At 42.8% G+C, this 12760-nt stretch overlaps 1 protein-coding gene across 1 annotated transcript; it reads right to left on the minus strand.

The window, feature by feature from the left end:
* Positions 1 to 11076: 11076 nt before the first annotated feature.
* Positions 11077 to 12507, minus strand: LOC118399574 (fatty acid-binding protein, heart-like). The gene is made up of 4 exons (XM_035795752.2): positions 12341 to 12507; positions 11977 to 12152; positions 11773 to 11877; positions 11077 to 11318 (listed from the first exon to the last, which is right to left on the minus strand). Exons 1-4 carry the CDS (start codon positions 12411 to 12413, stop codon positions 11265 to 11267), a joined length of 408 nt encoding a protein of 135 aa, XP_035651645.1. The 5' UTR covers positions 12414 to 12507; the 3' UTR covers positions 11077 to 11264.
* Between the last annotated feature and the right edge of the window lie 253 nt (positions 12508 to 12760).

Below are 12760 nucleotides of genomic sequence, written 5' to 3' on the forward strand. Positions count from 1 at the left end.
GCATTTTCGTTGGAGAACAGGAATCAAGACAGACACAATCTTTTACTGTTTACCCTAAATGACTCATTCCCTAGTAGACAGTAGCACAGTACAGTCTGACTGTAATCTAGACAATAGTCTAACAGTCAAGCCATGTTCTGACCTCTGAGCATCAACAAACCCTGTAGTTCTTTAAAGGCCAGTGTTACGGACACAGGTTAAGCCTAGTCCAGGACTTGGCTCAACCTGTCTCTTAACCTGGGCCTAGGTGGTCAAGATGATTTGGGTGTACATTTGCAGCTTTCTTAAACCTGAAGACCTGAATACTTGTGTTAGCTCCTCAAGCTAATGCAACTTAAACTTAGCCGGACCTCACTGATACTCTTGGGGCTGAATGGAAGCAAGTCCCCACTGCAAAGTTCTAACATCTAGTAGAAAGCCCTCCCAGAAGAGTGGAGGCTGTTATAGCATTAAAAGGGGGACCAACTCCATATTAATGCCCATGACTTTGTAATGAGAAGTTTGACGAGCAGGTGTCCACATGTAGTGTATCTTCAGGTCCCCACCTAGCCACTCCACACCTACAAACATTGTTTCTCCTTCACAGCTCTCCCTGCATTACCCTACAAAAGATAAGAGATCACATGCCTTGAGGCACCATGAGGAGTGAGAATGCCAGTAACAGCTGGTTTGTTGGTCTGTCGGTCATGATCAGAAAAATTCCAACACACAATGGGGATTGATTTAAAAGTTTTTAGACAGTTTTTATATCAGGACATGAGTTCTTTATTTCAGCACTCAACACTTGCAGGCTTGTCAGCAAATATGACTATAATGTAGCTCATTAGATTAGCCGACCCCGCTTCTATGACAGTAAATGCACAGTAAAGCAGCCTTTTAAGACTGTCATCACCCCAGTTCTTTTTTTACTACTTCTCTTATCTTTCCCTTGGGGATGACATGAATCTCAAACGAGGGTTTAATCCCCTTGCTCGAAATGGGAACAGAAAGGTTTTTCAGAGTACATTTTGTGTATTGAGGAGTGACTGATGACAGATTATAATTTTCGTCCATCAATTGATCAACCTTAAATCCCTAATCCCTGTATTTTAATTGACTTGTAATTTCCTAGAAATACAACACACATAAAACACTTGACAAATATATATATTTTTTACTCTGTGATGTGTTGCTTCTGGAGTGAACCCAAACCAGGCCAGGCTGTCCTTTCCTTCCTTGCATAACATAACGCCCAAGCCCAGAGCTGATGCAGTTCAAATCAGAAAGACTTCATCCAATCCTCAGTTAAACTGGATTTGGAAGTAGTTCAAATTCAGCTTCCCTGCAGTTCCGCTGAGGCCACGGCTGACCTACCTAACCTTCCTACCCATCAACCCCCTCTCTACCCAGCAGGCCGCAGGACCAGGCTGTACCCAAGGTCCACTTCACTCCAAAGTAGACCCAGATTCAAATAGTATTTTAAATATTTCAAATGCTTTAGCTGTGCTTGATTGAGTTTGTCTGGTGCAATATAACCAATGGAATACTCCCAAAAGTGCAAACACCGCCCACCGGGCACTTCAAGCAGGATCCACAAACTCTCAAAGCAATTGAAAGAGTTCAAACACTATCTGAACCCAAGTTTGCTTTAGAGTTCCTGTTACAACCTGAGTAGATCAATAAGACAGAGAGGATAGAAGAGGACGATAGAAGAGGACGATAGAAGAGAAGGATAGAAGAGAAGGATAGAAGAGGTGTTTTTGTAAAGATTATGTTATGAAATCCTATATAGGATAGTGTCACAAATTTTACCTGAGGGGAGAAAATGTGTTTTTATATGGTCACAGTAAGAGTTGCCAGTGTTGGTAGGAACATTAAATGCGAATTAGATTATTGATTTCAGGTAAAAGCGATATTTGCCGTATCAAATACCCTGTTCTCAGGACCCAATGGGTGAGGCTGAGGAAAACAAAGTGAACTATCGTAAACTGTGTTGCATGTGTATGTGCGTGAATGTGTGTTAGGCTACTATAGCCTTGGTGCTGGTGTGTGTGTGTGTGTGTGTGTGTGTGTGTGTGTGTGTGTGTGTGTGTGTGTGTGTGTGTGTGTGTGTGTGTGTGTGTGTGTGTGTGTGTGTGTGTGTGTGTGTGTGTGTGTGTGTGTGTGTGTGTGTGTGTGTGTGAGGAAGGGGACAGCGGAAGGGTGTGGGTGGACGTATACGGCAAGTGGAGCTTTCCAGATGTGACACAAAGGATGTGATTTCATTCCTGTAATGTCCAGGCTGTCTGGTCAACAAGATACCCCTGTGTATGAAAGGCACACACACACGTGTAACAGTCTTGCTTCCATCGCTCTCCTTTAAACATTTTTTTTACATTTCAGCTTTATTTAACCAGGTAGTTCTCATTTACAACTGTGACCTGGCCAAGATAAAGCAAAGCAGTGCGACACAAACAACAACACAGAATTACACATGGAATAAACAAACGTACAGTCAATAACACAATAGAAAAGCCTATTTACAGTGTGTGCAAATGATGTAAGATTAGGGAGGTAAGGCAATAAATAGGCCGTAGTGGCAAAATAATTACAATTTAGGAATTAAACACTGGAGTGATAGATGTGCAGAAGATGAATGTGCAAGTAGAAATACTGGGGTACAAAGGAGCAAAAAAAAAGAACAATACAGGGTTGAGGTAGTTGGATGGGCTATTTACAGATGGGCTATGTACAGGTGCAATGATCTGTAAGCTGCTCTGACAGCTGATGCTTAAAGTTAGTGAGGAAGATATGAGTCTCCAGCTTCAGTGATTTTTGCAATTCATTCCAGTCATTGGCAGCAGAGAACTGGAAGGAAAGGCGGCCAAAGTAGGAATTGGCTTCGGGGGTGACCAGTGAAATATACCTGCTGGAGCACGTGCTACAGGTGGGTGCTGCTATGGTGACCAGTGACCTGAGATAAGGCGGGGCTTAACATAGCAAAGACTTATAGATGACCTGGAGCCAGTGGGTTTGGCGACGAATATGAAGCGAGTGCCAGCCAACGAGAGCATACAGGTCGCAGTGGTGGGTAGTATATGGGGCTTTGGTGACAAAACGGATGGCACTGTGATAGACTGCACCCAATTTGTTGAGTAGAGTGTTGGAGGCTATTTTGTAAATGCCATCGCCGAAGTCAAGGATCAGTAGGATAGTCAGTTTTACGAGGGTATGTTTGGCAGCATGAGTGAAGGATGCTTTGTTGCGAAATAGGAAGCCGATTCTAGATTTAATTTTGGATTGGAGATGCTTAATGGAAAGGAGAGTTTACAAGTTAACCATACACCTAGGTATTTGTAGTTGTCCACATAGTCTAAGTCAGAACCGTCCAGAGTAGGGATGCTAGACTGGCGGGCAGGTGCGGGCAGCGATCCTTTCCCCAACCTTGCCTCAAACCAGGGACTCTCTGAACACAGGGAAACAACTACTTCAAGGTCTCTGAGCGAGTGACGTCACTGATTGAAACTCTACTAACACGCACCGCTAACTAGCTAGCCATTTCTCTCTCTCTCTCTCTCTCTCTCTTGAAACTCTCTCACACACACACACACACACACACACACACACACACACACACACACACACACACACACACACACACACACACACACACACACACACACACACACACACACACACACACACACACACACACACACACACACACACACACACACAGGGAAACAACTACTTCAAGGTCTCTGAGCGAGTGACGTCACTGATTGAAACTCTACTAACACGCACCGCTAACTAACTAGCCATTTCTCTCTCTCTCTCTCTCTCTCTCTCTCTCTCTCTCTCTCTCTCTCTCTCTCTCTCTCTCTCTCTCTCACACACACACACACACACACACACACACACACACACACACACACACACACACACACACACACACACACACACACACACACACACAGTCTCAAAAACATCCCTCTGGGTGTGTGAATAGACCTAATGTGATACACAGACATTGTATCAGTCCCTGTAGTGTAGACTTTTGTCACGTTCTGACCCTAGTTCTTGTGTTATTTCTTTGTTTTCAGGAAGTGAGTTGGGTTTCTAGGTTTGGTTTCTTGTTTGGCCTGATATGGTTCTCAATCAGAGGCAGGTGTTAGTCATTGTCTCTGATTGGGAACCATATTTAGGTAGCCTGTTTTCTGTTGGGGTTTGTGGGTGGTTATTTTCAGTCTTTGTGTGCCTGTACCAGATAGAACTGTTTCGGTTGTCACGTTGTTGTTTTGTGTTTTTGAAGTGTTCAGTTTTCCATTAAAAAGATGAACACTAACGATGCTGCGCTTTGGTCCTCTCTATCTCCAGATGACAACCGTTACAACTTTATCATTCCCAGACACTGCTGTATTAGTTTTGAGCAGGACTCTACTGTTGGTTTCCCTGACACAGATTATGTAAACCTGGACTAAATTGCTCAATGTAGAATCTCCATTGAAAGTGCATTTTAGTCCACTACTAGGCTTAAATTGTGTCTGTGAAACCGACCTGACTTTCTCTTCTTTGGTAAACAATGACAGAAGCCTAATATGTATCCCAAAATACAATTATTTATCTTCACACAACTTTGTTTCGTTAAACATTTCTAATGTTTACTGTGACTCTCTCTTCTCTGACAGATCTCATGTTGGGCTCTCTTTATCACTCTCTTCCTGAGGAGATTCCTCACGGTGCTGTAATTACCTCTGGCCACAGCTACAGCGGATCACTGAACTACAAGCTGTTATAGTAATGTTTCCTTGTATGGATTAAGGCTTGGGTGGTATTATTTTAGATGTCTCTCTCGCCTCAGAAGGAACTTGTACCCTTGCACACAAACACACAAGCACACAAACACATACACACAAATATACAAACACACATAACATGTACACACACACACTAATAACTTATTCCAAGATGGCGTAGCAGTGAAGACGTGTTTGTTTTGTCCTCTCGTGTACTTTTATATTTTTCGTATTTTTTGTATGCATATTTCAATTTATTTTCAATCTCTTTTAGATTTTTAATTCAATTATACCTTCCGGAAACCTGCCTCACCCAATGTGATACGGAATCGCTATTATTTTAAATTTTAGAACACATTCAAGAAACTCCAGAAGCTAACCAGCTAATTAGCTATAAGCTATTTAGTCATTGTTAGCCACTGCTAGCAGCTTTTACCTTCTGCACAGATACCAGCCCTGTTTTTAGCCTGGATAATTACTCGCTAGTCTACCAGTATCGGACTGTCTCTCCACAACAACGCCGGATTCCTGCCGTAATGCCTGGGCCACTACTTCTGATCTTTACAGCTAGCTTGCAGCTAGCTAGCTCACAGCTTGCAGCTAGCGAGCTCACAGCTAGCTTACACTCACCGTGGTACCCAGTACCGAAGCTATCCCTGAGGCCCACCTCCCGGCCTACTCAGCTGTTCACCCGAACCCCACTCATTCACGGCTAGAGCCCAATACTCCACCGGATCCTTGCTATAAACTCTGGACCTTGGCACCGGATCACCGCTGCTACCAATTGGATATATTGGCTAACGCCACTGCCACGAAGCTAGCACCAGTCAGCCGTGAGCCAGGCACATCTCCCGGCTAGCCAACTAAATTCCACAATACATCTTATGCCATCTGGCTTGGATTCTCTGTTGACACGGCGCCCCGCCACACCACCACGACTGGTCTGCCGACGAATACTCCATCCGCTGTGCCTTCATCCGGCCTCCGTCGGAGCAGACGCTCCTACTAGTCCAGGGCTACTAACTTTAAACGCTGTGTCGCTAGCGTAGTGGCGGATTCCCTGTTCCATCTACTGTTGCCTCCTGGCCACTATGATCACTTGGTTACATTTACATTTACATTTACATTTAAGTCATTTAGCAGACGCTCTTATCCAGAGCGACTTACAAATTGGTGCATTCACCTTATGACATCCAGTGGAACAGCCACTTTACAATAGTGCATCTAAATCTTTTAAGGGGGGTGGTTACATAGCTGATGCCTGCTGGACTGTCCATTAATCACGGTACTCCATTCTGTTTATTTATTTTTTATCTGTCGGCCCCAGCCGTGAACTCAGGCTCTGTGTGTGGTTAATCCGACCCTCTCTGCCTCGTCATCGCCATTTTACCTGCTGTTGTTGTGTTAGCTGATTAGCTGTTGTTGTCTCCCCTGTTGTTTTAGATAGCTCTCCCAATCAACACATGCGATTACTTTATGCCTCGCTGTATGTCTCTCTCAAATGTCAATATGCCTTGTATACTATTGTTAAGGTTAGTTATCATTGTTTTAGTTTACAATGGAGCCCCTAGTTCCACTCTTCATACCTCTGATACCTCCTTTGTCCCACCTCCCACACATGCAGTGACCTCACCCATTACAACCAGCATGTCCAGAGATACAACCTCTCTTATCATCACCCAGTGTCTGAGCTTACCTCCGCTGTACCCACACCCCACCATACCCCTGTCTGCGCATTATGCCCTGAATATATTCTACCACGCCCAGAAATCTGCTCCTTTTATTCTTTGTCCCCAACGCTCTAGGCGACCAGTTTTGATAGCCTTTAGCCGCACCCTCATCCTACTCCTCCTCTGTTCCGCGGGTGATGTGGAGGTAAACCCAGGCCCTGTATATCCCCAGGCACCCTCATTTGTTGACTTCTGTGCTTGAAAAAGTATTGGTTTCATGCATGTCAACATCAGAAGCCTCCTCCCTAAGTTTGTTTTACTCACTGCTTTAGCACACTCTGCAAACCCTGATGTCCTTGCTGTATCTGAATCCTGGCTTAGGAAGGCCACCAAGAATTCTGAGATTTCCATACCCAACTATAACATTTTCCGTCAAGATAGGACTGCCAAAGGGGGAGGAGTTGCAGTCTACTGCAGAGAGAGCCTGCAAAGTAATGTCATATCCGCAGTCAAACAACCACCCCTAATCACTGTCAAACGCTCCCTGAAACACTTCTGCGAGCAGGCCTTTCTAATCGACCTGGCCCGGGTATCCTGGAAGGATATTGACCTCATCCCGTCAGTTGAGGATACCTGGTCATTCTTTAAAAGTAACTTCCTCACCATCTTAGATAAGCATGCTCCGTTCAAAAAATGCAGAACTAAGAACAGATATAGACCCTGGTTCACTCCAGACCTGACTGCCCTCGACCAGCACAAAAACATCCTGTGGCAGACTGCAATAGCATCGAATAGTCCCCGCGATATGGAACTGTTCAGGGAAGTCAGGAACCAATACACGCAGTCAGTCAGGAAAGCAACGGCCAGCTTTTTCAAGCAGTAATTTGCGTCCTGTAGCTTTAACTCCAAAAAGGTCTGGGACACTGTAAAGTCCTTGGAAAACAAGAGCACCTCCTCCCAGCTGCCCACTGCACTGAGGCTAGGTAACACGGTCACCACCGATAAATCCATGATAATCGAAAACTTCAACAAGCATTTCTCAATGGCTGGCCATGCCTTCCTCCTGGCTACTCAGTCCTCTGGCAGTCTCTATGTGGGTGCCACAGGGTTCAATTCTCGGGCCGACTCTTTTCTCTGTATATATCAATGATGTTGCTCTTGCTACGGCCAATTCCCTTATCCACCTCTATGCAGATGACACCATTCTGTATACTTCTGGCCCTTCCTTGGACACTGTGCTATCTAACCTCCAAATGAGCTTCAATGCCATACAACACTCCTTCCGTGGCCTCCAACTGCTCTTAAACTCTAGTAAAACCAAATGCATGCTTTTCAACCGTTCGATGCCTGCACCCGCGCGCCCGACTAGCATCACCACCCTGGATGGTTCCGACCTTGAATATGTGGACATCTATAAGTACCTAGGTGTCTGGCTAGACTGTAAACTCTCCTTCCAGACTCATATCAAACATCTCCAATCGAAAATCAAATCAAGAGTCGGCTTTCTATTCCACAACAAAGCCTCCTTCACTCACGCCGCCAAACTTACCCTAGTAAAACTGACTATCCTACCGATCCTCGACTTCGGCGATGTCATCTACAAAATTGCTTCCAACACTCTACTCAGCAAACTGGATTCAGTTTATCACACTGCCATCCGTTTTGTCACTAAAGCACCTTATACCACCCACCACTGCGACTTGTATGCTCTCGTCGGCTGGCCCTCGCTACATATTCGTCGCCAGACCCACTGGCTCCAGGTCATCTACAAGTCCATGCTAGGTAAAGCTCCGCCTTATCTCAGTTCACTGGTCACGATGGCAACACCCATCCATAGCACGCACTCCAGCAGGTGTATCTCACTGATCATCCCTAAAGCCAACACCTCATTTGGCCGCCTTTCCTTCCAGTTCTCTGCTGCCTGTGACTGGGACAAATTGCAAAAATCGCTGAAGTTGGAGACTTTTATCTCCCTCACCAACTTCAAACATCTGCTATCTGAGCAGCTAACCGATCGCTGCAGCTGTACATAGTCTATTGGTAAATAGCCCACCCATTTTCACCTACCTCATCCCCATACTGTTTTTATTTATTTACTTTTCTGCTCTTTTGCACACCAATATCTCTACCTGTACATGACCATCTGATCATTTATCACTCCAGTGTTAATCTGCAAAATTGTAATTATTCGCCTACCTCCTCATGCCTTTTGCACACAATGTATATAGACTCCCCTTTTTTTCTACTGTGTTATTGACTTGTTAATTGTTTACTCCATGTGTAACTCTGTGTTGTCTGTTCACACTGCTATGCTTTATCTTGGCCAGGTCGCAGTTGCAAATGAGAACCTATTCTCAACTAGCCTACCTGGTTAAATAAAGGTGAAATAAAAAATAAAAATAAAAACTAGCCTACCTGGTTAAATAAAGGTGAAATAAATAAATAAATGAAGATCATAATTATGAACCTTGAGTCATTGGTCCAACAGTACTCATGTGACCTATTGTCATCCATATGAATATCAAAATATTGATGAAATATTTTGATCACGCTGTATGTGGGCAAGAGACTTCCATTAGTGTGTACAAAAGTCTGTAACTTCAACTTGGCTCTGCTACACTGTACCAATCAGTCTATACCTTTGCTGCACGTCTCAAGTTGTGTTTATCCTACCAGCATTTGCAACTGTGATAAACTTGGCAACCCACCCGCTGTGCAAACTTTATACAGCGTAGGCAGTGGCCTGTTCTCATTGTCCTGCCTAAATGTGATGTCGGTGGAGAGTTGGCCCACAGTTCCACCTAATTCAGCTGTTTTCGCCATTAACCACAATCAGTATATCTGCTCTGTTTCCTGCCATGGGAAAGTGGCTTTCGGCTAACTGTCGCTCTCTGGAACAATCTCAGCTCGAGTCCCTGCCAAAGGGAGTGACTCCAGGGAGACCCACAATGCTCTGGGTTCCCTAAGTTACGCACCACTGCAACTATGTGGCCTACAACATGAGAAATGTTCCAGACCAAAAAAAGGAAAGGAATACATATCCTCTGTGACCTCTAACACTGGTCCCCTCTGATAATCAAAAAGCATTCACATCCCAGTAGAGTAGGTCTGGTGGTCCCCTGCCAACAACAAGCATTCATCATGTAACTTTCCAAGATCTAGCTACTTGACCCCTCCAAACCTCCCAGGCTTAGCTAGCCTTCCATCTGAACATTTTGAAGTACGTAGCTTTTTTTGTCTTCTTCTGCCCATGCTCGAGAGAAGTGTGTTATTGGATGTGATCCAAATACAAACTAAACAGATAAACGTTGATTTGGGTTTGAGATGAAAAATGTTTCCAATGGCTCCTGTTGCTATTCAAACTTTCACAAGGTCTTCAACTCTTGACAGTCCTGTTATGACTCAAACCACTCAAATTTAGCTTTGAGCAAAACATCTTAACATACAGTAAATAGGCTGTCCGTGTTGATGTACTGTACAGTAATCCTTCAAAATCTACATTCCATGTCAATTTGACTTGTACAGTGTTTGAAAGTGTTAGCTAAAGCTAAATTAGCATAATAAAAGTAATCCCCATATAAATCTGTCAGATTAAACTAGAGATATATATATATATTTTTGCGTTGGATATGTCTTGATCCACCGTGCTTGTCAAACCATGAGATATCCTGAAAATCGGTCTTCTCACAAAATCGTCTGTGACGTCCGTACGGTTTGGCCTAGAAACTATTGCGACCCTCAGTGTCTTGGGACTCGTCTGAAGTCGGTACAGCCGATCTACCAACTTTTGTCTGTGGAGTCCGAGCAGTTTAGGCTATATAGTTTGGGCTTCCACTCTGTGGAAAGGTGAGACTCTCACAAACACATACATGTCGCTTGATTTGCTCTAGGATGCCCACAGGCCTCACAAGACTCATCTGAAGACCCCTCCCTGCTACCAGTTAAAAACAACATGGAAGTATACAGAATATGGCGACTGTTTAGTGACAAAAAAAGGGGTTAAATATATGTCAAGAAAACTAAAACAAATCTTTCCTGACACTTCAGAACAAACTTCTTTTAGATGTTTTTGGGAGGGGGACTATCTGTTGCTCCATCAAGTGAATCTGTTATTCAATGCATGTGTTCAGCAAATATTTTTATTTTATTTTTGGGGGATCTTTCAAGGGGTCTTAAAATGTGAAATCAAATAGCAAAACAATCCTTGATATGACATTCTTAAAACAATTCCATATAGCTTACCAGAACCCCTTCCCCGGCTTAGACAAGGCCAAGACTGTAATGGGTTAAACACATGGTTATGATAAAGCCAAGGGAGCTGACAAATACCATGTTTGCGATAATCAAATATACTTAATTATTTGTTGCAGAAAACAATTATGTATTTGTTCATTGTTAAAGCTCATTGCAATCAAGAAAGACATCTGTTATTTAAGGAGAAACGTGGCAACACGATGGGATGAAATCTCCCACATTTTGTGTCAGTCTATGAATAAAATGTGTTCTTGTCTTATGTCTCATTATTTTTTATATGTTTAGAGTTAAAAAAGTAAAACATACATGTAAGTCTTTAGTGGTCAATATTGTCCCTACTGTCACATATGGAGAAGCCAACCAAGACATCGTGCAATAATTCCAAATGAGAACAGAGGGAAATTTAAAGTTTTTTATTAAAACCAGAACAATGTTTATAACCAAATTTATTATATTGAAGTATTACAATGCATAAATTTGTTTGGCAATACAATGAATAATATGAGCAATACGCGCTGTAACTTTAGCTTTGCTGCTCATTGAACTGAGCCTGTCGTCATCCGAAACAAAATGGTCCTGAGTCCCATTACACCTCCTTCATGTATGTCCTCACCGCAATCACATCTCCCATCATGCATTTCTGTAAGGATGAGAAGTAAGAGTGGAAGAGGAGAGGAAGAGGAGAGGAGGGGAAAGGAGAATAGAGGAGAATAGGAGAGGAAAATAGGGTGTGTTACAGTAGGTCAGAGTTGAGATGTTTCAGGTGCAGGCAAAGAGCCAGGAATACACATTCCAGCATATGTTTTAGGTTAAAGGGTGATAAAACACTTGTTCAATGTCAGATGTAAAATGGTTGAGCTTATATAGTCAAGTGTGACTTAACTTTCCCAACAAGTTTCATTGGCAACATTTCAACTTTGTGGTGAAAAAAGGTTTTTAAAATGCATTTATATCATACATTTTTACATTAGTCTGTCAAGTCTAGAAGTTATTTACAAATAAACAAGCACTACAAACATGCCAAAAAAAGACTACAGGACCATTTGAGAAACGTTTTTTACATTTATATAAGTAATTAAAAAACGATTCCTTACCGCTATCAACTTTCCATCACCAGTCACCTCTCTCTCTATTGTTGTCTCTTTGCCGTCCCACTTCTGTTTTTGCACAAGTTTGCAATTTTCAAGACTAAAAACGGTCTGAAGATGAAAGGATTTTTATTTTATTTATTTCCAATGACCCGTTAACCCAAATCAACGGACTTTCACACACATATTTAAAAAAAAATCAAAACCAACCATTGTTTTTCTGTCGTCTGCGGTTGTTTCTTCGAAAGGCTCGTTGAGATTGAATTTAACCTCAACCGTTTTGAAAGTGCTCTGAGATTTCAAACAGATCATTCCTTGGTCGTCCATGTTGATGATCAAACTGGGCTTGGTGCGGTTTCCCACCTGTCGGGTCGCGAAACCAACACCTGCACAACAGAGAACAAACTGTCAAGAGGGATGTATTGACAGTGTGGCGTGGTACAACCCAATGCATAATACATACTAATTTATGTAAATAAAAATGACTAGCCTTATCATAGCATCATGTTATATGTATATTATTATATACATTCATATGTAATCAATAATTTAAGATTAGACAAATATATCATACCCAAAGCTTTCATGTAGTCGTCAAAGTTCTCGCTGGAAATCATTTTCCAGGTCCCCACAAACTTGTCAACCATCTTTCCAGTTAGCCTATATCTGCAATATTCCCAACAGTTCAGTCTATTGGTCCAAGCTCAACTCTACTCACTCTGTTGAGAACGAGCCACGGTTTTAAAGGGATCTCTCTGGCTCGCGCATTCTAAAACTACCCAATCACAGTCACGAACGTCACTGTATGTAGTTCCTCAATTTTCGACGGATGGAATAATGCTAGAATGGGTGAAAGGTTTTTGAGTGCCACATCTACTACTGTGCCAAATTACGTTTAGCTTACTATGTCAGAGGCTATGCGTTTCACAATGTCCTTTCAAACGCTTAAAAGAGTGTCTATTACTCTGCAAATAGTTGACAAATCACATGCTCC

The sequence above is a fragment of the Oncorhynchus keta genome, chromosome 20, assembly GCF_023373465.1.
Source record: "Oncorhynchus keta strain PuntledgeMale-10-30-2019 chromosome 20, Oket_V2, whole genome shotgun sequence".
In the NCBI taxonomy this organism is placed as follows: domain Eukaryota; kingdom Metazoa; phylum Chordata; class Actinopteri; order Salmoniformes; family Salmonidae; genus Oncorhynchus; species Oncorhynchus keta.